The sequence below is a fragment of the Myodes glareolus genome, chromosome 9 (assembly GCF_982192425.1).
Source record: "Myodes glareolus chromosome 9, mMyoGla1.1, whole genome shotgun sequence".
NCBI classification, from domain to species: Eukaryota; Metazoa; Chordata; class Mammalia; order Rodentia; family Cricetidae; genus Myodes; species Myodes glareolus.
The window spans coordinates 1,478,395-1,501,567 of record NC_142034.1 but is presented as its reverse complement, the minus strand read 5'-3'; the positions used below and the strand labels follow the sequence as shown (position 1 = coordinate 1,501,567).

General features: G+C 50.4%; 1 protein-coding gene across 3 annotated transcripts; it reads right to left on the bottom strand.

The window, feature by feature from the left end:
- Window positions 1-4,194: 4,194 nt before the first annotated feature.
- Notum (notum, palmitoleoyl-protein carboxylesterase) lies at window positions 4,195-11,617 on the bottom strand. Of its 3 annotated transcripts, XM_085694237.2 has the most exons (12): window positions 11,507-11,617; window positions 10,380-10,750; window positions 9,237-9,289; window positions 9,060-9,155; window positions 8,697-8,757; window positions 8,198-8,256; window positions 7,814-7,916; window positions 6,880-7,071; window positions 6,655-6,755; window positions 5,906-6,053; window positions 5,125-5,172; window positions 4,195-4,966 (listed from the first exon to the last, which is right to left on the bottom strand). In XM_085694237.2, exons 2-12 carry the CDS (start codon window positions 10,721-10,723, stop codon window positions 4,660-4,662), a joined length of 1,512 nt encoding a protein of 503 aa, XP_085550363.1. In that variant the 5' UTR covers window positions 10,724-10,750; window positions 11,507-11,617; the 3' UTR covers window positions 4,195-4,659. The 3 variants fall into 3 exon arrangements, with proteins under 3 accessions (XP_085550363.1, XP_048285356.2, XP_087765769.1); XM_048429399.3 differs by lacking the exon at window positions 11,507-11,617 and having other exon boundaries at window positions 10,380-11,018; XM_087909643.1 differs by lacking the exons at window positions 8,198-8,256; window positions 8,697-8,757; window positions 11,507-11,617 and having other exon boundaries at window positions 10,380-10,852.
- Between the last annotated feature and the right edge of the window lie 11,556 nt (window positions 11,618-23,173).

Genomic DNA, 23,173 nt, shown 5'->3' with positions numbered 1-23,173 from the left:
AGCATCAGATCTACAGAAGATTTGAAACAGAGCAAACCAGTACCTCTGTACCTTTTACCTAGAGTCAGGACTGAGTCTCTTTGTTTCTGCAGCTGTAGGCAGAATATCGGGCCTTAGCGATACCAGGCAAATGCTTTCCTGCTGAACTCAACAGTCCGCAGAACGGTTCATACTTGGTGGTTTGCTTTCATAATTAATTAATACTGTAATATGTCCACAGGCTATGCCCCAGAGAAGTCATTCAAAAATTTCTGGACAGAGGGTTGGAGAGATATCTCAACAGATCAGAGTGCCTCTTGCTCTTGCAGAAGACAGGGGTTTGATTCCCAGCACCCACAAGGCTGCCCACAACTTTCTGTAATTCCAGTCCTGGGAATTCCAACAGTCTTTTCTGGTCTCTGCTGGCACCGGGCACACACATGGGGCATAGAGATAACTGTAGGCAAAACACTCATACCTATAAAACACAAAGAGATAAATCAGCCAAGCAGTGGTGGCGCATGCCTTTAATCCCAGCACTTGGGAGGCAGAAGCAGGCAGATCTCAAAAAAACCAATAAATAAATAAATAAGTAAAAATCTATTAAAAGCAAAAAACAAACAATACGGTTCAGGACAATCACTTGAAACACATTGTTGCTCAGGCTCCTCACCTATTCTCAAGGTATACTGTGTAGCTTTTTACCCACGTCTGGCCAGACCCGATCAGGAATTAGGCATTGCACATGACTGCAGGGGCTCATTGTGTGCTTTATCTGGAGTGGGACGCCCCCTTATTTTGTGCTTTGCGACTGTTGTGGGGTATTTACCAAAGGAGACTGCTCAGATATGGGCTTAAGGCAATAGCAAGTCTTTATTAGCCAGACAGCAACTACACTGGGTGTTCAGGACTCCAGAGTAACCCTGAACCCTCCTCAGGGTGAGCTCTTAAGCACAAAAACCATGTCCTGGGTGGATATACTTCAGTTAACAAGAGCAATTAGCCAGAATCAGAGCTATAGAAGCTGAAAAGCAAGGTTAGTGTATTTAGAGACTTTCCCAAAACTATGGCTTTGATGGATTAGGTCTTGGTTTTCATTTTTGCAGGTGGTGCTGTCTATGTGCTGAGTCTTATAGCATGAATAGCTCCTCCATGGCGGAGTGCGAAGATCGGGGGCCTGTTATGGTGACACCCGTGTTTGCAAGAGTCCAAGCCTTGAAAAGGTTAGGGTTTGGTGCAGTGTCCTTCAGTGTGTGCCTAGGACTATTTCCCCATGATTCGATTCCAAACGAAAAGCCTCTAGCAGGAAGACCAAGGAGGGAACACTATATATAACTGAATATCTGGATCACAGAGAGGTCAGTCATAAGGATGGATGGGGTATCCTGTTTATGCATCCACCTATTACCCAACAGCCTTTCTAGGATTCTTAGCGTCATGGAGACACACTGCTCACCAGATCTAAGATACTTGTTTGTGAGATTTCTAAACACACCATGTGTTACTGAGATGCAGTGTTCACCTAGGTCTTCAGGCCTTTTTTATTTTATTTTATTTTATTTTGAGACAGGGCTTCTCTATAGCTTTGGAGCCTGTCCTGGAACTAGCTCTTGTAGACCAGGCTGGCCTCGAACAGAGATTCACCTGCCTCTGCCCCCCGAGTGCTGGGATTAAAGGCATGCACCAACACCACCTAGCTCAGGCCTTTTTAAAAATTTTAAATTATATATATATATATATATATGTGTGTGTGTGTGTGTATGTATATGTATGTATGTTTATATATACATGGAATTTATTTATTAGAGTGTCTTACAGACTGGGATCCAGCTAGCTCAACAATGGCTGTCTACCAACAGAAAGTCTAAGAATCCAGGCTGGATGTCTCAGCTGGTCTTCAGTGTGTACCAGAATCCACAGGGTTTCTCTGTGTAACAGTCCTAGCTGTCCTGGAACTAACTCTTGAAGACCAGGCTGGCCTTGAACTCACAGAGATCAGCCTGCCTCTTTCTCCCGAGTGCTAGGATTAGAGGCATGCGCCACCAGTACCCGGCTACACCAGAATCCTGAAGACTGATCTCCAAGCCTACTTGCCAGTGAAGAGTGAGGGTGAACAGGCAGAGAGAGTGAGCTTCCTTCCTCCAAATCCGTTATATAGGCTGCCACCAGAAGGTGTGGCCTAGATGGAAGGTGGCTCCTCCCACCTCAAAGGATCTAGATTAAAATTGGACCTTCCCACTTTCAATGATTTCATTAAGAACAAATTCCCAGCCATGGTGGCACATGACTTTAATCCCAGAACTCGGGAGGCAGAGGCAGCGGATCTCTGTGAGTTTGAGGCCAGACTGGTCTACAGAGCAAGTTCCAGGACAGGCTCCAAATCAAAAGAAAAAAAAGAAAGAAAGAAAGAAAGAAAGAAAGAAAGAAAGAAAGAAAGAAAGAAAGAAAGGAAGGAAGGAAGAAAGAAATAATGAAAAGGAAAAAAAAAGCTCCTTCCCAGGTGTACTCAGCCACTTGAGTTTTAGCTAATTTTAGGTGTAGTCAAGTTGACAACATCGCAGGTCATGTGTACCTTGTGCATGCAGCCACTTTGGAAGCGAGAAGAGGGCATCAGATTTTGAAACTGGCAGTTTTGAGTAACCACGTGAGTGCAGGGTCCTCTGGAAGAGGAGGAGCAAGGGCTCTTAACTGCTGAGTCATCGCTCCAGCCTTTAGTGTGGGATTTCACTAGGCATTTTTCCAATTCACTTTGTTTTTGTGACAGGATTTCTCTGTGTATCCCTGGCTGTTCTGGAACTCGCTCTGTAGACCAGGCTGGCCTCGAACTCATGGAGATCTGACTACTCCTGCCTCCCGAGTGCTGGGATTAAAGGCCTGCACCGCCGCTGCCTGGCTATGAATGTGTATCTTTGTGTGTGTGTGTGTGTGTGTGTGTGTGTGTGTGTGTGTGTGTAACCATGCCTGTAGAGGCCAGGAGAAATCACTGGACTAACTGAGCCTGAAGTTACAGGAGTCTGTCAGTCTGGGTGTTAGGACCCTAACTCAGGTCTTTGGAAAGAGCAGCATACGCTTTGAACCACTGAGTCATCTCTCCAGCCCTCCTTGGTGTCTGTGGTTTTGCTGTGTTCTTTTTGTGTTTTGTTTGCTTGTTTATTTGAGATAAAGTCTCAATACGAATCCCTGACTGGTATGGAGCTCACTATGTAAACCAGGCTAGCTATAAACTTAGAGATCTGCCTGCCTATCTCCTTAGTGCTGGGATTAAAGGTGTGTGCCACCTCTTGTAATGTAATGTCTCTCTCTCTCTCTCTCTCAATGGGACCTGGGTCTATGATTAGGTCAAACTGGCTGCTGGCCAACAACCTAGGGTATCCACTAGTCTTCACCCCCCACCCCCCACCCAAGATCAGACTACACACGTGTATCACCACATCCAGCTTCTTACACGGGTGCTAGGAATCAAACTCTGGTCTTCGTGTTTTTTTTTTTTTTTTTTTTTTTTTTTTTTTTTTTTTTTTTAGAGACAAGGTTTCTCTGTGTTGTTCTAGCTGTCTTAGAACTCATTCTGTAGACCAGGCTACCCTGCAACTCAGAAATGCTCCTCCTTGTGCTTCCCCAGTGCTGGGATTAAAGACCATACACTACCATGACCAACTGGTCCTCATGTTTGTATGACCAGCATTTCTACCGAGTCACCTTTCCAGCACCCACCAATGCCAGGGCACCTGATGCCTTCTCTTCTGACTTTTGTGAGCACCAGGCATGCACATGGCACACATACATACAAGCAAAACACTCATACACATGAAAAACTTGTTTGGTGTGGTGGCACACACCTTTAATCCCAACACTTGGAAGGCAGAGGCAGGATGGTTTCTGTGAGTTCCAGGACAGCCAGAGCTACATAGGTAGTAGAGACCCTGTCTCAAAAAGAAAAAAAAGAAAGAAGAAAAAGAAAAGAAAAAGCTCAAGATGAGTTGTAATCACCAACAATAGGAACTGAATGAATTCATTCTGCTGAATGAATGAGTGAATGAATGAATGAATGAATGAGACTGCCTTAGGAAGGTGATTAAACAGGTGAAGTGGGGGCTACCAAACATCCAAGAATGTATCAGAGATTGGGGCTCCCCCAGTCCCTCTTCCAGTCCTATGCTGCCCTAGGAACACAATCAAAATTAGTTGAATGGCTCTTTCAATAAACAAGTCTCGGGATGAACTTCTGTTATTTTTTTTTATTTAATTATTAAGAAAAAATATGTTACAAAACAATATCATCCATCATATATTTCTTAATTTCCATTTTTAAAAATTAAAGTAATAAAAAAGTCACTTTATAAAATAATAAAAAAGAGCATGATCAGTTGGGGGCTGGGAGGGACCGTCTGAGCTGATGGGCTCAGGAATCCAGTGCTTGCTTTGCCCTGGCTCCCTCCCCAAACTGGGCTGGGGGCTAGGGAAACAGACGTGGGGTGGGAAGGGTTCCCCCAAGTTGTGGCAGGGCTCAGAGAACACCACTCCTCTGACCAGGCCTCCTGAAGGCAGTGGGAGAATACAGGCAGGCAGGTATCCACACCCAGGTGGGTCCTGGGAGTGGTGGAAGGGCTTGGGAGTAGAGCTGAGCTTCCCTGGGACAGCAAGTGGACCAGCCCCTCTGTACCGCCTCTTCCTCCAAGCAGTCTAGTTCCCGCTACTCAGCATGCCCAACAGCTTGCTGGGCTCCATGCCCTGCTGCTGGGCCACCGTCTGCACATCGAAGCCCATGTGCATGAGGAACTGCGCCACGTTCATCTCTTGCCCTGTAAACTGGTCCCGGATGGTAGGGCATGAGGGATTGCAGTGAGGCCAGGGGCAACTGTCTACCAGGTGGAAGGGGCAGCCCTTCATGGGGGTTTTGCTGGCCTTATGGCTGTCATGGAAGCTTCGATCCCAGCAGTGCAGTGCCCGGGGCAGTGAGGTCCCCTTCACCTGGACATCCGTCCAGTAGCTGTGGAAAGAACCCAGGTGGGGTCATTGAGACCATCACTGTCATTGGAGGGCTCCGAGGGGCTTGTGGAAGACACCTACTGGTTTGGGAGGAGCCTAAAGGCCTATGGAGTTAGTGCTACACATGCAAGCTACCTAAAACCCAGGGGGAGCACTGACCTCCGGATGATGATCTCGTGTGAGAGGCAGGCGGGGGCAAAGCTGGCCCTGGTAGGGAGACAATCGGCTTGAGTCCCACAGCCTGTCCTTTGCCAGATGACCACATGATTCACACTGACCCTTCCCCTTTCGAGCCTCCAAAATCTGATGCAGGTACACCTCATCCAGCCAGAATCTGCTAGGCAGTACCAGGAGGCTATCTTTTGTTTTCCCCTTGAGGCCGGGTCTCACGTAGTCCAGGCTAGCCTCAAACTGGCCGCGTAGTCAAAGAATGACCTTGATTTCTTATCTTCTTCCTTCTATTTCTCAGATGCTGGGGTTATGCCATGTGTGACATATGTGGTGCATGTGTGACGTATGTGGTGGGTTTAATTCCAGGGCTTTGTACATGCTGGGCAAGCACTATGCCTGATGACCTCAGTGGGAGCCTTCTATTTTATCTATCTGTCTGTCTGTCTGCCTATCTATCTATCTATCTATCTATCTATCTATCTATCTACTTATCAATCATTTATCTATCATCTATCTATCTATCCATCCATCCATCCATCCATCCATCTCTCAATAATTTATCTATCATCTATCTACCTATCCATCTATCTATCTATATCTATCTAGGGTCTCACTATGTGACTAGACTGGCCTTGAACTCACAGAAATTCACCTGCCTCTGTCTCCTAAGTGCCACCACGCCCATCCTCAAGACCTATTTTTTTTTTAAGTCAAATGGCTTGGAGGGACTGCATAAACCACCCAGCCCAAATCCCTTGCACACACTCACTGCACATCCTTGAGTGTGCCACGCAGTTCTCGGCCCAGATTCTGGATGTATAACCACTGACCCTCCTGAACCGGTTGCCCAGTGAGATGTACATTATCCACGGTCAGCTGGGCCTCGTCGAAAAGCCACTGTACCACGAACACTGGACCTGGCGGGAGGATGTGGCTCAGTTTGGCCTGCCTGCCTCTGCTGTGGCCCTGCTATGACCCTGCTCCTAGCAAGCTCACAGACCAGCAATGCAAGTTCCACACAATGCAAGTTCCTGGTCTTTTGTTGTTTGATATGGAGGAGAACTCCAAGTCCTGAGCATGCAGGGTAAGCACGCTACGCTTCAGTTCCGTTTCTTCTTTAAAGCCCACTCTCCTTCAAAGGACTCTTGAAAACCCGCTTTTACTGTGGCCTGGCTCTCGGGGTCTCTCTCACTTAGATTTAGCGATGCTGTTCCCTGGCATGGGACCTCACTATTCTTTGGAAAGTGGGGTTGAGGGAACTGTTTGGTGGCCTTTCAAAACACAGAAAGGAAGTATTTGAATTTGGCTCTGTTGCTATTGCATACGGTGCTAGTTGGCTTGGGTGATAAAACCATGACAGTCCCAGCTAAGTAGGAACAACTGTTCATCCCAGTGGAGGCATGCCTACCTTTGTGGAACAGCATAAGGTCTGTGGTCCAACCTCTTTAGTTTCAGAACTGGTGAATAATTCAGAATATCCCTCCCCATCCCAAAGGCCTCACTAAACTGGCTACTCACAGCGCAGAGTCGGGTATACTTTGTAGCCGAAGAAGCAATTCCATTCCTCGCCTTCCTTGAACTGGCGCTGACAGCGCTCTGGGACTATCCCGTTCCAGTACCTGCAACCACCATCATAGGGTAGGCTGTGATGCTAGGGTACTCCTCCCCTTAAGATGCCACCTCACCCCAGGCACTAGAGAGGGTTTGGGCATGGGGGCTGCCCTCCACCCACACCCCTGGCACCTGATGCCACGGCGGATGGCCTCTGTGGGTGCACAGTTGATAGTATCGATGCAGTCCGATCGGCGATACTGTTTGTTGTCCAGGAACCAGCCTGAGTCAGCCAGGCCCCGCACCTGGATGGATGGGTAGCCCAACTCCTCCAGCAGCTCGGCCACGCGGTCTACATTCAACAGCACCCCGGTGCCCCCAGCGCTGAGGGAAGGCCAGATATGAGGCCAAGTGGCTGGAGAGAGGTGCTTGCTGTCCACCCAGAGCTGGCTCAGCCCCAGCTCTAGTCCTGAGAAAGGTCTGCCTCTGAACAAAGCAACCTGACCGCAGGCAAGCTACTTGTCCAAGGGCAAGATATGGGGGCCTCTGTCCCTCAAGGTCTGCAGACAGAGGACCACTAAATTCTAAGCACTGACCCACAACTGAGGTCGGCAGGACACAGAACTGCCTCTCCTTTCCCTCTTTTTTTCCTGTATCAGTTTCCCTATCCGAAGAAAAAGGTAAAGGCCCATGTACCAGGTCCCATCATCCCGTTCAGGCATGCGTTCTGTGTTCCTGATGGAATACAGTCACTGGCCAGCACACATCATCCCAGCCTACCCTGACACCGTGTCCTCAAGAAGAGACATCAGAACACAACTGACCACTAACCTATCTAGGTGGCTGCAGCCCAACACCCCTGGGGGTCCAGAAGCATTTTCTAAACAGTTTCCAGAGCAAACACTCTGAACTCAGACCTCTAAGGTGCTCCGAATGAGGCTGACCTCCCTGCTCCTGCCTGCCAAGGCCAGAGTCAGCAAGGCTCTGAGGATAGATTCCAGGACTGCGAACAGTTCCCTTTCAGATTCCTCCACCCATACACCACCCTACCCATGTCCCATAGCTGCTGCAACAGCCCCTTGCTCCCTCCAGACAAAGTCCTCGGCCCTTGGTGCATTCTGCTTACCTGCTCCCAGCCAGCAGCAGCACCTTTGCCCCACTCAGACCCTTGCCCAGCAGCTCCCGCACCACCTCCTGGATGATGAGAGAGCCCATGAAGGCGTACTCATCTGTAAGGCAAAGGGGTAGCTTTAGGTGAAGCTGGACACAGGACAAGGTCTCCTACTCCAGGAGGCAAGAAGAGGGGTCTGGGCTCTCTCCAGGGATGGGGCAGACTGAGGAGGGAGGATCAAGGGCTCGAGGCCCTGCTTGGGGGTCCCTCGGGGGCCAGGTGAGTCACAGACAAGCAGGAACCCTAAGGCATGCTACAAAAAGCTTGAGAAAGTCTGTGTTTCCCCAGAAGTTTCACCACCCTGCCCTGTCTCAAGGGGCTGGGAAGCCAGGGACTCACTCTTCTCAGGCTTGGGTGAAGCCCCACTCCAAACGTCACTGGAGCAGTAGGGGATGAAGCTGTAACAGGGATCAGGTAAGCCCGCCATGGCCCTCGGCTGCCCAAAGCTACCGTGAAAGGCCCCAAGAAAAATGCTGCCCGGGACAAGACCCTCAGGAAGGATCCCCTCCCCAGGAAGGTTCCCCCCTAGAAAAGGAACTCCCTAGAGAAATCATTGTCCCAGGAAGGAAGAGTAGAAAGGATGCCTCCTAAAACAGCAAGGACCCTTAGGAAAGACCTCCCCAAGAGGACCCTCCAAAAAGGACCATCGCCCCCAAGAAGAACCAAGACCTCCACTAAAGACTACCCCAAATGTGACCCCCCTGCAAAGGCCAGTACCCCAGGAATGAACCCCCATGCTCTAAGAAGGACCCTACAGGACAGGACTCTATAGGAAGGACCACTCCAGCAAAGATTCCCAGGAAGGAACCCCCACCAAGGGATATCCAGACTCTCTTACACCATATTGGCATTCCACCAGTGAGGGTTCTCCTCTGGCTGGGAGGATAGAATCCCAGTACCTGGGAAAATAGAGGTAGGGGAAAGGCAGGGAATGGGTACTTCCTTCCTGATGGCCTCAACCAGGGAGAAGGGTGGGCCTTGGTCTGAACTGAGGTGCTAGGATGGATAGGGAATGGCGAGGAGATGGCTGGACTTAGTTACCCAAGGAGTCACCATACCAAAAATCAAGGATGAGCTCACTATAATTTCAGAAACTGGGGCCGGGGATCGGGTTCCAAGGGCGAACGGGTCCTTCCTAGAGGCTGAATCTGACTATTCCGCCACTTCCTCCAGACCGGCCAATCTGTCTTGTGTTGCTGACCTGTGCGTGTGTGCGGCCAGTCTTTGGAGCTCATGAGACGCCGCATAGTGCTGTATCTGGAGTCGCAGTTCTCACGGTTGAAGCAATACCAGCCGCCTGCAGGCACAGGCACTAGGCTCGGTTCTGCGTGGAGAGGGAGCCCCTCCTGCACCACACACCTCAGCCCCTAGAACCTACCTTCCAGAAAGAGTAACCACCGCCGACTACCCTTGGACTCCTTCAAGTAGTAGCTGCAGGGAAGACGCACAGAGCAGGCAGTCAGTTGGGGATACCTGAGCCACCGGCCGTTCGCTACCCTCCACCCCAAGCCCCTAATCCTCAGCCCTTTCCAAGTCCGGTACCGAAAGGGTCATTCCACCTGTTGCCTGGAGCTCACCGCAGCCGCACGGGGGCGCCCGCGGCCAATCGCAAACTGAACGCAAAGACTAGTGGAACCCGGCTCATTCCCCGGAGGTGGCGATCGTGAGGAGGGGGGAAAGGAGGGCCGTCTGGTCCGTGGAAAATTCCCACAGCCCGCCCCGCAAGGGACCTGTGTTAACCCTGGCGCGGATGACAGTCGAGGAGAGGCGCTCCCGGGAACGTGTGTAGTTTGCATAGTGAGAGATGCAAGGGCTAGAGGCCTGTAAACCGGTAGGGGTAGGGGAGTGCGGCGAGATGCGGGGAGCCTCTGAGGCGATGTCACAGCCTTCCTATCAAGGCCCAGACTGGCATCGATCAACTGAGCGCGTGGGCACCCACAGTCCCTTCCTACCTCCCAGCTTCACCTGTGTGAATCTACTTCAAAGCTGAGTGCGAGTGTGAATGCTACACCTGGGCCTGTGGTCCTTCCTGGGCCCCCCTCCTTGCTCCCGTGCTCAGATTCCTGACTGTCGCGAACCAATCTGGTACGCACAGGGGAAACCCTGAGACAGGAACCTCCTGTCCCTCAGTGTTGTCTCTTTTTTACTGGAGTCGGGGTCACTCTAGGACTGCGGTCTCTTTCTGTCCGAGGACCTGAGCATAAAGGCGGGTGTGCACGGTGGCCAAGGGGTCAGCACCGGCGCTGGTCTCAGGTTAGTGCCCCCTCCCCCACTTTGGGAGGCACTGAGCCAGGCCCTCCTCAGGGCCAACAGCGTGGGACTCCCTTTCCTCTGGGGACCAGATCTGCCATTGAAAATAGGAAGGGTCCAGCGCAGTCTCCGCGTTAGTGCGTGCGCAGGGAGGCAGAGGATGCGGGCGCCACGAACGATGGGACAGGCGGCAAGCTAGGCGCGGGGCACCAGCGGGGCCTGCCAAGCAGGGCCGACGGCCTCCCGGGGTCATGCCCAGCGCCGGCCTTACCCAGCGGGGCTGCCGTCATTGCAGGTCACGGACGTGTTCAGTAGGAGGTGAAGACGCAGGTCCTCGTTGAGCTGCTGCGCAGAGCAGGGGTACAGGGATTGTGCTAGGCTCTTGACTTGCGCCATAAAGCTGTCCATGTTGCCCTCCACGGCCGTGAAGTCCAGCGGGAAGCTCTCCACCGGCTGCCCGGCGCCCGGCGCCACCTCAGCCCGCTGCGGGGGCGGCGGCGGGGGCGGCGGCTGGGGAGGCTGCTGGCCACGGCGCCTCCAGGTCTTCCTGCCCTCGCTGCCCCCAACCCAGTGCAGCAGGCCCAGCAGTAGCAGCACGCGCACCTCTCCGCCCATGGCAATGTCACTCCTGCCTGTGGCCACCTGCGGAGAGCGGGCGGCTGTGAGGAGTCGGCGGCTTGGGGCTCCAGGCCAGGGGGTGCGCGGACCACTGCTGCTCCTCGGCCCCGGCTGCCGCGCGTTGCTCCTGCCCTGGGCGGCGGGGCTGGCTCTCGGCGTCGAGGCTCTGGAGTCAGGCGCCACCGGTCTCCGCAGCTCGGGGTACGCGCGTAGCCGGCCGAGGGCAACGCAGAGTCTGGGTGCGCTGGCTGGGGCCCGCGCCAATGAGCGACGGGGGACGAGCTGGGCGTAGTTTGCGGGGGCCGCGACTGCCCGGGTGCCCGCGCGTTAGAAGTGCCGCCGCCGCCCGGGCGCGGCAGGGGGGAGGGGGCTGCGCTCACTCTTTTCTTGGCGGAGGTTTAGCCTTTTCTTCCCAAACCACAAGCCTGACGGAGGGGCCTGGACTAACCCGTTGCGGCCGCCGGAGGCGCTCCCGGCCCGGCTCCGTGGGGGGCAGCGCGGCCGGGCTGGCCCGGGGCAGCTCCATTCTCCGCGGCCAGCCCGGCGCCGCTACCCCCGCCCTTGGAGTGGCCCGGCGGCCCGGAGGAAGAGGCCTTTCCGCATCGGGGGCGCTCTGCCCGCTGCGCAGCTGCTGAGCCCGACGGGCCAAGGCGCAGGGTGCGAGCGTTCACCTGGAGCCGCCGGGGCTTTCCCTCCCGCGCCCAAGCCCAGTGCATTCTTAGGAGACTAGCACTCGGGTCCCCTCCGCACGCTTCGCACCGCCTGGAGTCCTGCGCTCACCGTAGATCCTCGCAGTTACTCGAGCTGCGCTATCCTGCTGGTGCGTCCGACAGCGCTGCGCTCCCTCTCTGGCGCTGGCGCAGAGCCGCCCGAGACTTTTATCCAGCGGGGCCCCCGGGATCAAAGCGGCGGCGGACACAGGGCTCCGCGCCGAGGGGCCGGTAGTAGCGGCGCAGGGGGGGCCTCTGCAAGCAGCGGACAGGTGGGGCCCAAGGCCCGGTTTTTCGGGGTCGACCTGCAGGAAAGATCGGGCGTGTGAATTCAGCCCGCGGAAGATCTCCCTATCCGGTACCGTTGCCTGAGCCCGCAGATGTTAGGAGATGTAGGTCAGAGGCAGTGCTGTGACTTAACGAGGTTGGTAGGCCTTGGTAAAGTCCCTTGCTGCTGCACCCCATGAAGAAGACCCTTAAGAACCTCTCCCTGACGCCGAGGATATGAGGGCTGAGGATCGGAGAAGTCGCCAGCTTGGAGACCTCTCTGCCTCTACCAAGTCATTTCCCCTAATGCGCCCACCTCCTCTACACATCCCAAGGCTCAGGTGACCAGCGGTAATGAAATTCCCGTCAGAAATCAAAACCAGGAGCCAATTGTGGCGTGCACAGAAGGCAAGGAGACTGCTGCAGGTTTTAAGCCAGTCATGGCGACACAGTGAACCTCTAATGTTAAATTAATGGATAAATAATCAAAGTTGGGGGAGTCGGACTGTTGATGATGACAGCAGCGGTCAAACTAGATGCACAAAACCAAACACACCCGCCCTAGGGGCGCCACAAGTCAGCCACTTGGTTTCCTTTGCCTTCTGCCTGCAGTCTGGCAGCTTTTTCTAGAAACAGGAAACACACCTGCCTTATAGGACACGGGTCCAAACCTTGGGCAGGGCTTCAGCTGCCCACATTTTAATTTATGGCAGGAGAAGCCTGCTTCATCTAGTGGGTACCTGCTGCACGTCCTAGGCAGAAATCTAGGGAGGAGCCGGGAAGACACCATCAGGGCTGCAGGGCCAGCCTGCAATTGTTCTCCTGTTTGATAGCTGCAGAAAGCAAGTTCCCAATATACCTTGGTATACAGTAGGCCAGCTATCCCAGGATACGGTGAGAAGCCAAGGGAAGGGTAAACTGCAGAACCCAAAATGAGGTTGCCTGGAAGTCATAGACGATGGGTTTATTCACAGGCACCTGGTGCAAATGTGCGTTCTGCTTCCAGATGGAAAACTGAATTCAGAGAAGCTGAGAGACCGCACCAAGCTCTGCTCATTCAGAAATTCACATTTGGGGTGGAGAGATGGCCCAGTGGGTAAGAGCACTTGCTGCTCTTGCAAAGAACCCAAGTTCCATTTCCAGAACCCACATGGTGGCTCACAACTGTCTGTAATTCTAGTTCCAGAGAATACAAAGCCCTCCTCTGGTCTCCTTGGGCACCAGGCACACACATGGTGCACAGACATACATGCAGGCAAAGCACTCATACACATACAAATGATACTAAAAAATTAAAAAAAAAAAAGAGGGCCAGGTGGCGGTAGTGCATACCTTTAATCTCAACACTTGGGAGCAGATCTCTGTGAGTTCAAGGCCAGCCTGTTCTCAGAGCTGGACAGTCAAGGCTACACAAAGAAACTGCCTTGAGAAAGGAAGGAAGGTGGGAGGAGGGGGGAAATGGGAGGTAGGGAGGAGGCGGAAATTTTTTAATAATAATAAATAAATAAAAAGAAAAAGGAAGGAAGGAAGGAAGGGAAAAGAAATCCACATTTTCTATCTCTCTATTGTTGGATCAGCTTAGTCTGTGCTTGAGACTGGCCCTGGGCAGCACATTGTTCTGAGATGTTCTTTTAAGCTCTTATCCTCAGTAGCCAAGGCTGACTCAGGGTAGAAATAAGCATTGAGCAGAAGACTTCCAGTCAAGGAGCCCATTAGTCCAAGTCTCAGCAGAGAAATGCTAACTTCCATCTGGGAGGCATGGCTGCATTGAGCATGGCTGCATGCAAGGCATGGCTGCACACAGGCCTAAGCTGCACAGGGCTAGGCTGCACCAGGGCTAGACTGTACGGGGCATGGTTGCCCAGGAATAGGCTGCACTGGGCATAGCTATACAGGGCTAAGCTGCACAGTGCATGGCTATACAGGACATGGCTGCAGAGGGCTAAGCTACACAGGGCTGAGCAGCATGGGGCATGACTGCACAAGGGTAGGCTGCACCAAGCACGGCTGCACCAGGCATAGCTGACAGTGCGTGCACAGGACTAGATTGCACACTGTCCTGGCTCCAAGTCATTTCCTGATGGGAAGATTTTGGGCAATGCCTGTGACCTCTCTCTGTGCCTCTGTTTCCTATTCTTTAAAGCGAAGCAGTGACCGTACCTCCGTTGGAGGGTTGTTGTGGGATTACAGGAGCCCATGCATGAAAGTGCTCAGCGGGGTGGTGGTTATGATTGCCAAAGAAATTCCAGAACAAGCCAAGGACCTGCATATTCTGTTCTCTGGCCTTTGCTGTAGCGTGATTTAGCCTGCACATCGAACAATAATGAGTTTGTGTTTGGCTTATTTAACACTATTAGCAGAAACAAAAAGGGGGTTCCAACCAAAACTCCCCGTAACAACTCTGCCCTCACTGTCAGTCTTCCCTCTTTCATCTAAAGTGTCCACGACGGCCCTTCTCTTAGCTTAAATAAGCTTTTATATTCCCCTATGGCCTGCTGCGTGTGTCTTCTGCACCAGAATTTCTCGTACCATAACTATGGGGAAGTCACTCCAGACTCAGGTCCTTTCAGTTTACCTCTACCAGAACTAGAGGCCACGGTAATCCTTGCGATTGTATGGAAGACTCTTCAGTGTTGGACTGGATGCTGTTCCATGGCAACGTGGATCTGAGCAATAGCACGCAAAATATCAAGAGTTGGTGAGGACAGGAAGCTAGAGCTCTGTGGACTGCTGAGGGTGGTGCAGACTGGTCCAGCTGCTACAAAAGACAATTGAGTGACTCCTCCATAAGTCAAACACAAATTCACCATATGACCCAGCAGTTCCGCTCCTAGGTACAGTCTCCAAAGAATTAGAAACAGGTGCTCAGACAAAAGCTGGTACACAAGTGTTCAGAGCGGCACAGTTCTCAATGACTAAAAGGTGGAAGCCGCTCAAAAGCCCACCAGTGTGGTTTATCTCTACAATGGGATGCATTTCAGCTATAAAAAGAAAATTCTGACCTACGCTATGGTCTTTAAAAACACTATTGTGGGTGAAATAACTCAGACACAAAGGGCATATACTGTATGGTTTCATTGACATGAAATACCTCGGATGGGAGACTCCACAGGGACAAAAGCCTCACTGGAGGCCACCAGGAGACTGGGAGAATACGGAATTATAGAGTGACTGTTAACAGGCATGTGAGTTATCTTTGGGGGAGTGATAAAAAACGTTCTGAAACTGTGGTGATGGCTGCATCCATTGTAGGTCTACTGAATGATGTGGCATTGGGACACTTCAAAAGACTAGATCCATGTTGCTTGACTTTTGCCTTAAAAAAAAAACCATAGTTTGGAATGGTGGTATAGATCATTACTTGGGAGGTAGATGAGAGAGGATCAGGGGTTCAAGGCCAGCCCCAGTTACATAGAGTGTTTGATATCAGCCTAAGCTATAGGAGAACCTATCTCAAAACAAACACAATCTACCACTTTTGATGACAGCAGGTAGGCACAGGACAAGCTGGACCAAACCTGAAGCCAGGAAGGCAGGTTGGCTGGGATAACACAGGCTGGTTTTCTCCACAATTCCCTTCACAGCTGGGAATGGAATGGGGTGATGGGAATGGTAGCTTCCTTCTGTATCTGGAGCCTGGCTCTACCATTTCTGGCCTGTGGGTCTCTGAGCCCCAGTCCTTACCTCTAAAGTACCTGGTTCACTGTGAGCACCAAGCGAGGCAAGATGCTGGGGACTCTGACTGTCAGTCTTAGTGAACATGTGATGACAAACAGCTATCATGGCAAGTGTTGGTAGTATCTCACTGACTAGGGTGGTCTGAGATCCTAGGTATAGGAGGCTTGTGGACTAGACTAGTGAGTCAGACTTGGGAACAATGTTACAAGTCACCTTTCTGGGTAGTCAGACTTGGAACAATGTTACAAGTCACCTAGTTGAGTAGTCAGACTTGGAACAATGTTGCAAGTCACCTTGCAGCTTTGGCCCCTCAGACTTACCTCTGTGGACAGTCAACACACCAGACACTAGGCAAGGGTTGTGCCCTTCCCCAGCCTTAACTACTCCACTGCTTTATTGGGATGGGTACTGCATGGCTCCTCCTGTTGTTCTTACCTGGCTCCCATTAAAGCTCTTAGTGGGTATGTCTGCCTAGCTCAGATCGTGAGTGTGACCAGTAGCAAGGGGGCCTGGAAAAAAATCAGTCCCTGGAGCAGAGGCCTGTGCATTTTCAGAGTAATATCTAAAGAACAGGATTGGGAGCTTGGCAGTGGTGGTGCATGCCTTTAATCCCAGCACTTGGGGAGGCAGAGGCAGGCAGATCTCTGTGAGTTCCAGGCCACCCTGAGCTACAAGAGCTAGTTCCAGAACAGGCTCCAAAGTTACAAAGAAACCTTGTCTCGAAAAGCAAAACAAAACAAAACAAAACACAGGATTGGGGTTCAGGGTTTGGTTCTGAGGTTCTGGAGAGAAGGATAGAGTGGGGGAGGATACGTAGATGAACATAAAGTTAACTATTGGGAGTTGCAGGCCTTACCTAGGCAGGCAGGATCCCAGTGTCTGGGAAGAAGGAGTTAAGATAGAACATGTCAGAAAAGAAGAGCTAGAGTGTAGGGTGAACTGGTCTCCCGTGCTGGGAAGGAGGAGGGTGCGGCAGAGGGCAGACAGAGGCACATGGGTCCCATCTGAGACCCTCTGTGACTTTCAACAGATGAATGACCTGGTTAAGGGCTGGGCCAGCCGGCTTAGCATGTCCAGCAACTCTGGACCCAATTCCCTGGCCGGATGTGGGACTGCCCTCCCACTGTATCTATCCCCAGCCCCCAGCTTGCACTCTTCCCCAGCTCCACAGCCCAGCTGCTACCTCCTGCTGTCTGGGGCCCAGCTGTTATATGCTGGCCTCAGCAGGCAGGCCTCACATGGCCATCTGGGTGGCTCTGCACTCCAGCTGCTGTCCTCTGAGGCCCAAGTGAACAAGAAAACCGGGCAGGCTAGCCCCCTTTCCTGTAGCCTGCACCGAGGGGAAGCTCTGATGGATTGGGATTAGCTAAAATCCCATCTCCAGCTCTCAATCTGGGCTAGGGCCCAAAGCCAGAAGGACCCTGAAACGAAACCTCTTTTTAGTTTCCCCAAAGTCTTCCTCTCTATACTCCTATTCTATTCTTTAGCTTATTCCTCCTTGGCCTGAGGAAAGCAACTCACCAGCAGCAGTAGGGTGGCCGGCTGAGAGTCAGATGGTTATCTTAGACTGAACTCCAGTTTGTGGAAGGGAGCAGGGTCAACCCCAGCCTTTTCAAGAATGGGAAACCCTTCTGCTTGACATTGTGAACTTCTGAGACTTTCGGTTCTGGATCTTGGAAACCAGGTGGCCATCTGTAGGCAGTATGTGAGGAGCCTTGAAGTCACTTGGCAGAACGGGAAGTTTCCTTGATCCTAGGAGTCAAAAGTCCCTTCACTAGGAGCATGAGAGTCCTTAGAGCCAAGAGGGGAGAAAGAGGCCCTACCGCCCCTCAACAGTGAACCAGTGTAAGGGTGATCCAGCGTAAGCAGCTCAGGCCATTGAGGTGCCCTGAACCCTACTGACATTTTGGCAGAACCTGTTCCGACCAGGACCTCAGTAGCTAAGGGCTGCCCTGCCGCACTTCCTTGCCTGGCAGACAGTCCAGTGCGAGGACCCTGCTGGACATTGCCTGCAATGACATGGGCTGACTGGAGAGGGTCACTAGGGTGTGGCCACATTCCCCAGCTGGGGGGGAGGAAGGGCGTAGGCCTGGGAGGGGCTCCCTTTTTATCCATGGAACTTCTTGGGGTGCTTTCTGGAGCACCCTGAGATGTCAAGCATATGTCCTTGATCCTGACTGGGTAGAGCTGATAACGGATGTCAATGTAAGAGCCTCAGGCTGGTACCAAAGCCTTAACTGTCCAGTTGTAGCCCCAGGTACTTGGAGCAATAGGCTCTACAGGCCAAAGAGGCTGGCTGCCATGTGACCTCCAGCTCCCTAGCTTCCAACCCTGTGATCCTCTGGAAGGCTTGCACGTGGCTTCTGAGGAGGCAGAGACAAACCCTCAGATCTTGCCACTGGGAACCTTTCAGTGCTGGAGGCTGTGGATGCTTCTCTTAAAGGGCTATACCACTTCTAATTCAAAGCAGATCCTTGGAACAGCTGTCTAGCTGCCGGCAGGAGGAAGAAGGAGAACAACAGCCCGGATAGAAGGAAGGTATCCTCAAAAAGGATGCTGAATTCATCCTCAGAACTGGTGAAAACACAGAGGTGGAGGCAGAGAGGGGCCAGGGAGCAGATGCGGCTTCTCAGGCACCTTCTTCTTTCAGTAGAAGGATCCCAGAGGCCTCTCTTTCTCTCAGAGGAGACAACTGAGGCTGAGCAGGTCCCTAGGCAGTGGGTCGGTTATTCTGGCCGCCTGACCCATGGCGACTTAAGATGTTAGGCATATTTAATGATGAAATTACATGATCTCTTTTGCATATCAAACAGGACCCGAGATTCTTACTCGACCAGGAGTCTGCCCTTCCTGAAGGTCGCTCACTGAGACCAGACATGGGTAGCTTTGAGCACCAGATGGTTCAGATAGGGGCATTCGCTCACCTGATCCTGAATTGGACTCAGTGACCTAGACGGTAGTGCTTCTCAGCGAGGTGTCAGATCTTGAGTTGGCTGTTATTCCACTGACAGGGGAACCCTCAGCCTCTACCGTCCACCAGGGGACTCTGTTCTTGTTTCATCCTGCTACGCAGGGACTGCAAAGAAAGGAGCCAAGGAGGCTGAAGAGTTAAGAGGAAGCCTCTGGTGGGTCCTTCAAGCATCCTGACATACACGTTTGCTTATTTCTTCAAAGAGAAACAGGTTATAGAATAAAATTGGCTTTTTGTGAGGTGACTGTGGGTGGGTGGGTCAGGGTAAGTCTTGTTTTATACTTAAATTTCTGAATCAAAAAAATATTTTTGAGGTAGAGTCTCACTATAAAGCCCTGGAATGCTTGAAACTGTATGTGCCAGGCTGGCTTCTAACTCACAGAGATCTGCCTGCCTCTGCCTCCGGAGTGCTGGGGTTAAAGGTATGTGTCACCATTCCTGGCCTATCTTTGTTTTTGTTGGGGCAGAGTCCTTTATAGACTTGGCTGTCTAGAACTTGCTTTGTAGCCTAGGCTGCCATCAGATTTTAATACTCTTCCCTTTGTCCCTCAAGTACCAGGATTGTAAACAAGTGTGTGCAAACATATACTTGTGAGAGTGCCACTATGCATGTGTGAAGGTGGAAGGTAATTTGTGGGGGTTGGTTCTCTTTCCACAGTGGGTTCTGGAGATTGAGTTCAGGTTGTTGGGCTTGTATGGCTCATTGTACCAGTTCATCAGCTTTTTCTTCCTCCCTCCCTCTCTCCCTCCCTCCTTCCCTTTCTCCTTTCTTTCTTTCTTTTTTTTTTTTCTGAGAAGTGTTTCTTTGTGTGTCCTGGCTGTCCTCCAACTTTCTCTATACATCAGGCTGGCCTCGAACTCACAGAGATCTGCATATCTCTGCTTCCCAAATGATAGGAATGTAGATTTGAACCACTGTGCCTGGATGTACTTTCCTTATTATTGTTAGTGATGGGGTTGTTACAACTCTGAAATCTGAAATTATTATTTTTTAAATTTTTATTTATTTTTTATAGTTCTGAGGATCAAACTCCACATCTTGCAAATGCTAAACAAGTACTTTACCACTAGCTACACCTCTATTTCTGCAGCATATCTTAAAGCAGAGAAGATGAAGAAAAGTGCTATAACTGAACATAAGCATTCCCACTACAGAGGAGACCTTGTGCTGAAAGATACAGAATTTTTCTTTTTTCTTTGGAGGCAGAGTTTCTCAATATAGCCTGGAACTCACCATGTAGACCAGGTTATGATACCTTGGACTCACAGAGATCCTCTTGCCTCAGCCTCCCAAGTCCAGCACCAAGTCCAGCCCTATTTCATATTTCGTTTATTTAAAAATGTCATTGTCACTAGAAAACAGGCGTTAAAGAAGTATTCCATGACAAAGAGTCACGATGTATCCAACTTACTCTTTTTTACTTTTATTTATGTGTGTTTATGTGTATTTCATTGCACAAAGGTGCCTTCAGAGGCCAGAACAGGGTGCTGAACCTCTTGGAGCTTGGGCTACAGGGAGTTGTGAGCTGCCTGATATGGGTGCTAGGAATTAAACTCAGGTCCTCTGGAAGAGCTGTATGCAATCTTAATCAATTTATTAAAAGATGTTCTTTGTATTATTCACTTCATTCTTATAATTTTTGTTTGTTTGTTTTGTTTTGTTTTTCAGGGCTCTCTGTAGCCCTGGCTGCTTTGGAACTCTTTCTGTAGGCCAGGCTGGTCTCAAAGTCACAGAGATTTGCCTGCCTTTGCCTCCTGAGTGCTGGGATTAAAGGTGGGTGCATAATCGCCTGTTTTTTTGTTTTTTTGTTTTTTTTTGAGACAGTGTTTCTCTGTGTAACCCTGACCTAGAATTCACTCTATAGAACAGTCTAGACTCAAACTCAGAGATCTACCTGCTTCTGTCTCTGGAGGTCTGGGACTAAAAGCATCCACCACTACCTCCCTGCTCTTCTAATTGAAATAACGTAAAAATTGAGTCAAAATTTTGTCATATACCTGTAATCTCAGTTTATGGAGGACAAAGCAAGAGGATCACTGGCTCAAATTCAGGCAGGCCTACACAATGACTTCCAGGCTTGCGGTGGTGTCACACAATTGAGGATGGTGGCCCAGGCCTACAGTCCTGGCAGTCAGGATATGGAGGCAGGAGGATCAACCATTCAAGGCCAGCCTCAGCTACACGAGAGCCAGGGCTATCTCAAAGCAAAACAGCAAATAACAAACAAATAACAAACCAAAAAATTTTTGTTGCCTTTTTTTTTTCTTTCTCAAGGCAGGGTTTTTCTGTGTAGCCCTGGCTGTTCTGGAACTCACTCTATAGAACAGGCTGGCATCATACTCACAGAAACCTGCCTGCCTATGCCTCCTGAGTACTATTCTTAAAGGCATACGTTACACCACACCACAAATGGTAAGTGTTGGTGGAGGTTGCTCATTCATTTCCCAGCCGCCCAGACCCAAAATAATCACACAGAAGCTGTACTAATTTTGTTTTGTTTTGTTTTTTGTTTTTCAAGACAGGATTTCTCTGTAGCTCACATAGATCAGGCTGGTCTTGAACTGACAGAGCTCCACCTGTCTCTGCCTCCAGAATGCGAATGCTGGGATTAAGGGCGTGCACCACCATCACCCAGCCAGAAACTGTATTAATTAAAACATTGCTTGGCCTATTAGCTTAGGCTTCTTATTAACTAACTCTTATGCCTTACATTAACCCATTTCTATTATTCTGAGTATTGCCACAAGGCTATGGCTTACTGGGTAAAGTTCCTGTGTCTTTCTCCTTTAGTAGCTACATGGCATCTCTCTGACTCTGCCAACTTTTCTCCTCTATATCTGCTTGGAATTCCTGCCTTGCAGAGACCCAAAGCAGCTTCTTTATTAACCAAGGGTAACAAAACACATTCACAGCATCCAGAGGGGAATCCCACATCAGTACAGTGTTTCTTAATGGAAAAGCTTTTATGAAGGTAGAATGGTAACTTGAAGAGTCATGATTTGATTTTTGCAGCCATAAATGTTAAAATGAGCCCCTAATAGTTACTTGGGAGGCTGAAGCAGGAGGATCAAAAATTTCAGGTCAAATTGGGCAACTTGTCAAGACTCTATTAAAAGAACAAAATAAATGAATTGGGGCTGTTGGTGAGGGACAGAGCATTTGTGTGGTATGTGTGAAGTTCTGCAATAAAGCTCCAATATTGTTGTCTTAGTTAGGGTTTCTCTTGCTGCGATGAAACACCATGACCAAAAAGCAAGCTGGGGAGAAAAGGGTTTATGTGGCTTATGCTTCTATATCATAGTCCATCATTGAAGAAGGCAAGACAGAAACACAAACAGGACAGGAACCTGTTTGTCCCTGCAGGAGCCGATGCAGAGGCCATGGAGGAACGCTGCTTACTGGCTTGCTCCTTACGGCTTGCTCAGCCTGCTTTCTTATAGAACCAAGGACCACCAGCCCAAGGAATAGAACCACCCAAAATGGGCTGTGCTGCCCTCATCCGTGACTAATTAAGAACATGCCCTACAGCTGGATGTTATGGAGATTTTCTCAACTGAGATCCCCATCTTTCAGACGGCTCTAGCTTGTGGTCAAGTTGTTATGAAACTAGCCAGGACAATTGTCAGGAAACCAAACAAAAAGAACTCATTCCTCAATTGAGGCTAAGACTGCTTCATAAACAAATTTGTGAAAAACATGGCATGTGTCGTCCTAAAGAATTAGCCCAGACCTGACTTATGTACTCCACCAGGAACAGGGGACCTTGATCATGGAGGACTCTGACCTTAACTTGACCAGGCAAGTGATCAGATTTCACATATTCACTTTCAGGACAAGCTGATGTCCTCTCTCTCCTGATGGTCTTGCCATCTTTGTCACCTCCCCCTCAAAATGTGCTGCCAGGGGATTCTAACTGTGGAACAGTTGAAAGAAAACAGGTTTGAGTTTCTTAAAAAAAAAATGCTAGTTTGTCAAAAAAAAATCAAAAGAAATTTACCAAACGGATTAGGCACAGTGAGAGGCTCAGTGAAGGTCTGAGGTTGCACAGAACATATAGACGGTCACAATCTTTCCTCATGCTTGTCGATATACAGGTGTGACATTTATATGAAGGCATGCCAGCACCCACACACAGGTGTCGCAAGCTTAAACAAGGACTAATGTTTGCATATGGCCCTCCAGAGTCTGCACCTGAACTCTGACAGGACACTGGAGCAGGCTGAGATGATCAAGCCGATGGATGGACATGTGGCAAAACCAGAGCTAGGCAGCTGAGCTGTGGTTCAGAATGACATTTAAGATTCAGCTGAGCCTAGGGTATCAGGTGAGGGGAGGGGGAAGATAGTGGGGGTGGGGGAGGCACATACAAATGAAGCTCATGTGTTGGGGACTGAAGCTTGTCCCTAGCTGGAGAATCAGGGTGACCTGCTTTTCCCAGATCTGGCATTTGCAGTCTGAACCATGAGGCCAGTTACTGTCCTAATCTGGCACCTCGGGGCTGCAGTGGGTTCCTTGATAACCTTTGCTCAGCATGGGACTTGGCCAGAGGAAATCAGTTCACCAAACACCTGAGTCCAAGTGAAAAAAAAAAAATGGAGCCCAGTCGGTGTTTCTGGGGTGTGTGCTAATTTCTCCGCTCTCAGATTTAGAGGTCTTTACAATTCCAAGGACCACAAGCATTTCAGTCATGGTGGCAAGTCAAGAGAGGGCCTGCAATCAGTAAGATGGCTCCACAGTCTGTGAACCTGATTTCTTTCCCTTAGTTCCACAAGGCAGAAGGAGAGAACAGACTGCCAAGTTCTCTGACATCCACACAAGTA

Coding starts and splice junctions, on each gene's coding strand:
- Notum (XM_085694237.2), bottom strand. CDS start 10,723: ATGGGCGGAGAGGTGCGCGTGCTGCTACTGCTGGGCCTGCTGCACTGG. Junction 9,290..10,379: donor AATGACGGCAGCCCCGCTGG/GTAAGGCCGGCG, acceptor TCTTCCCTGCAG/CTACTACTTGAAGGAGTCCA. Junction 6,054..6,654: donor AGTATACCCGACTCTGCGCT/GTGAGTAGCCAG, acceptor TCCTCCCGCCAG/GTCCAGTGTTCGTGGTACAG.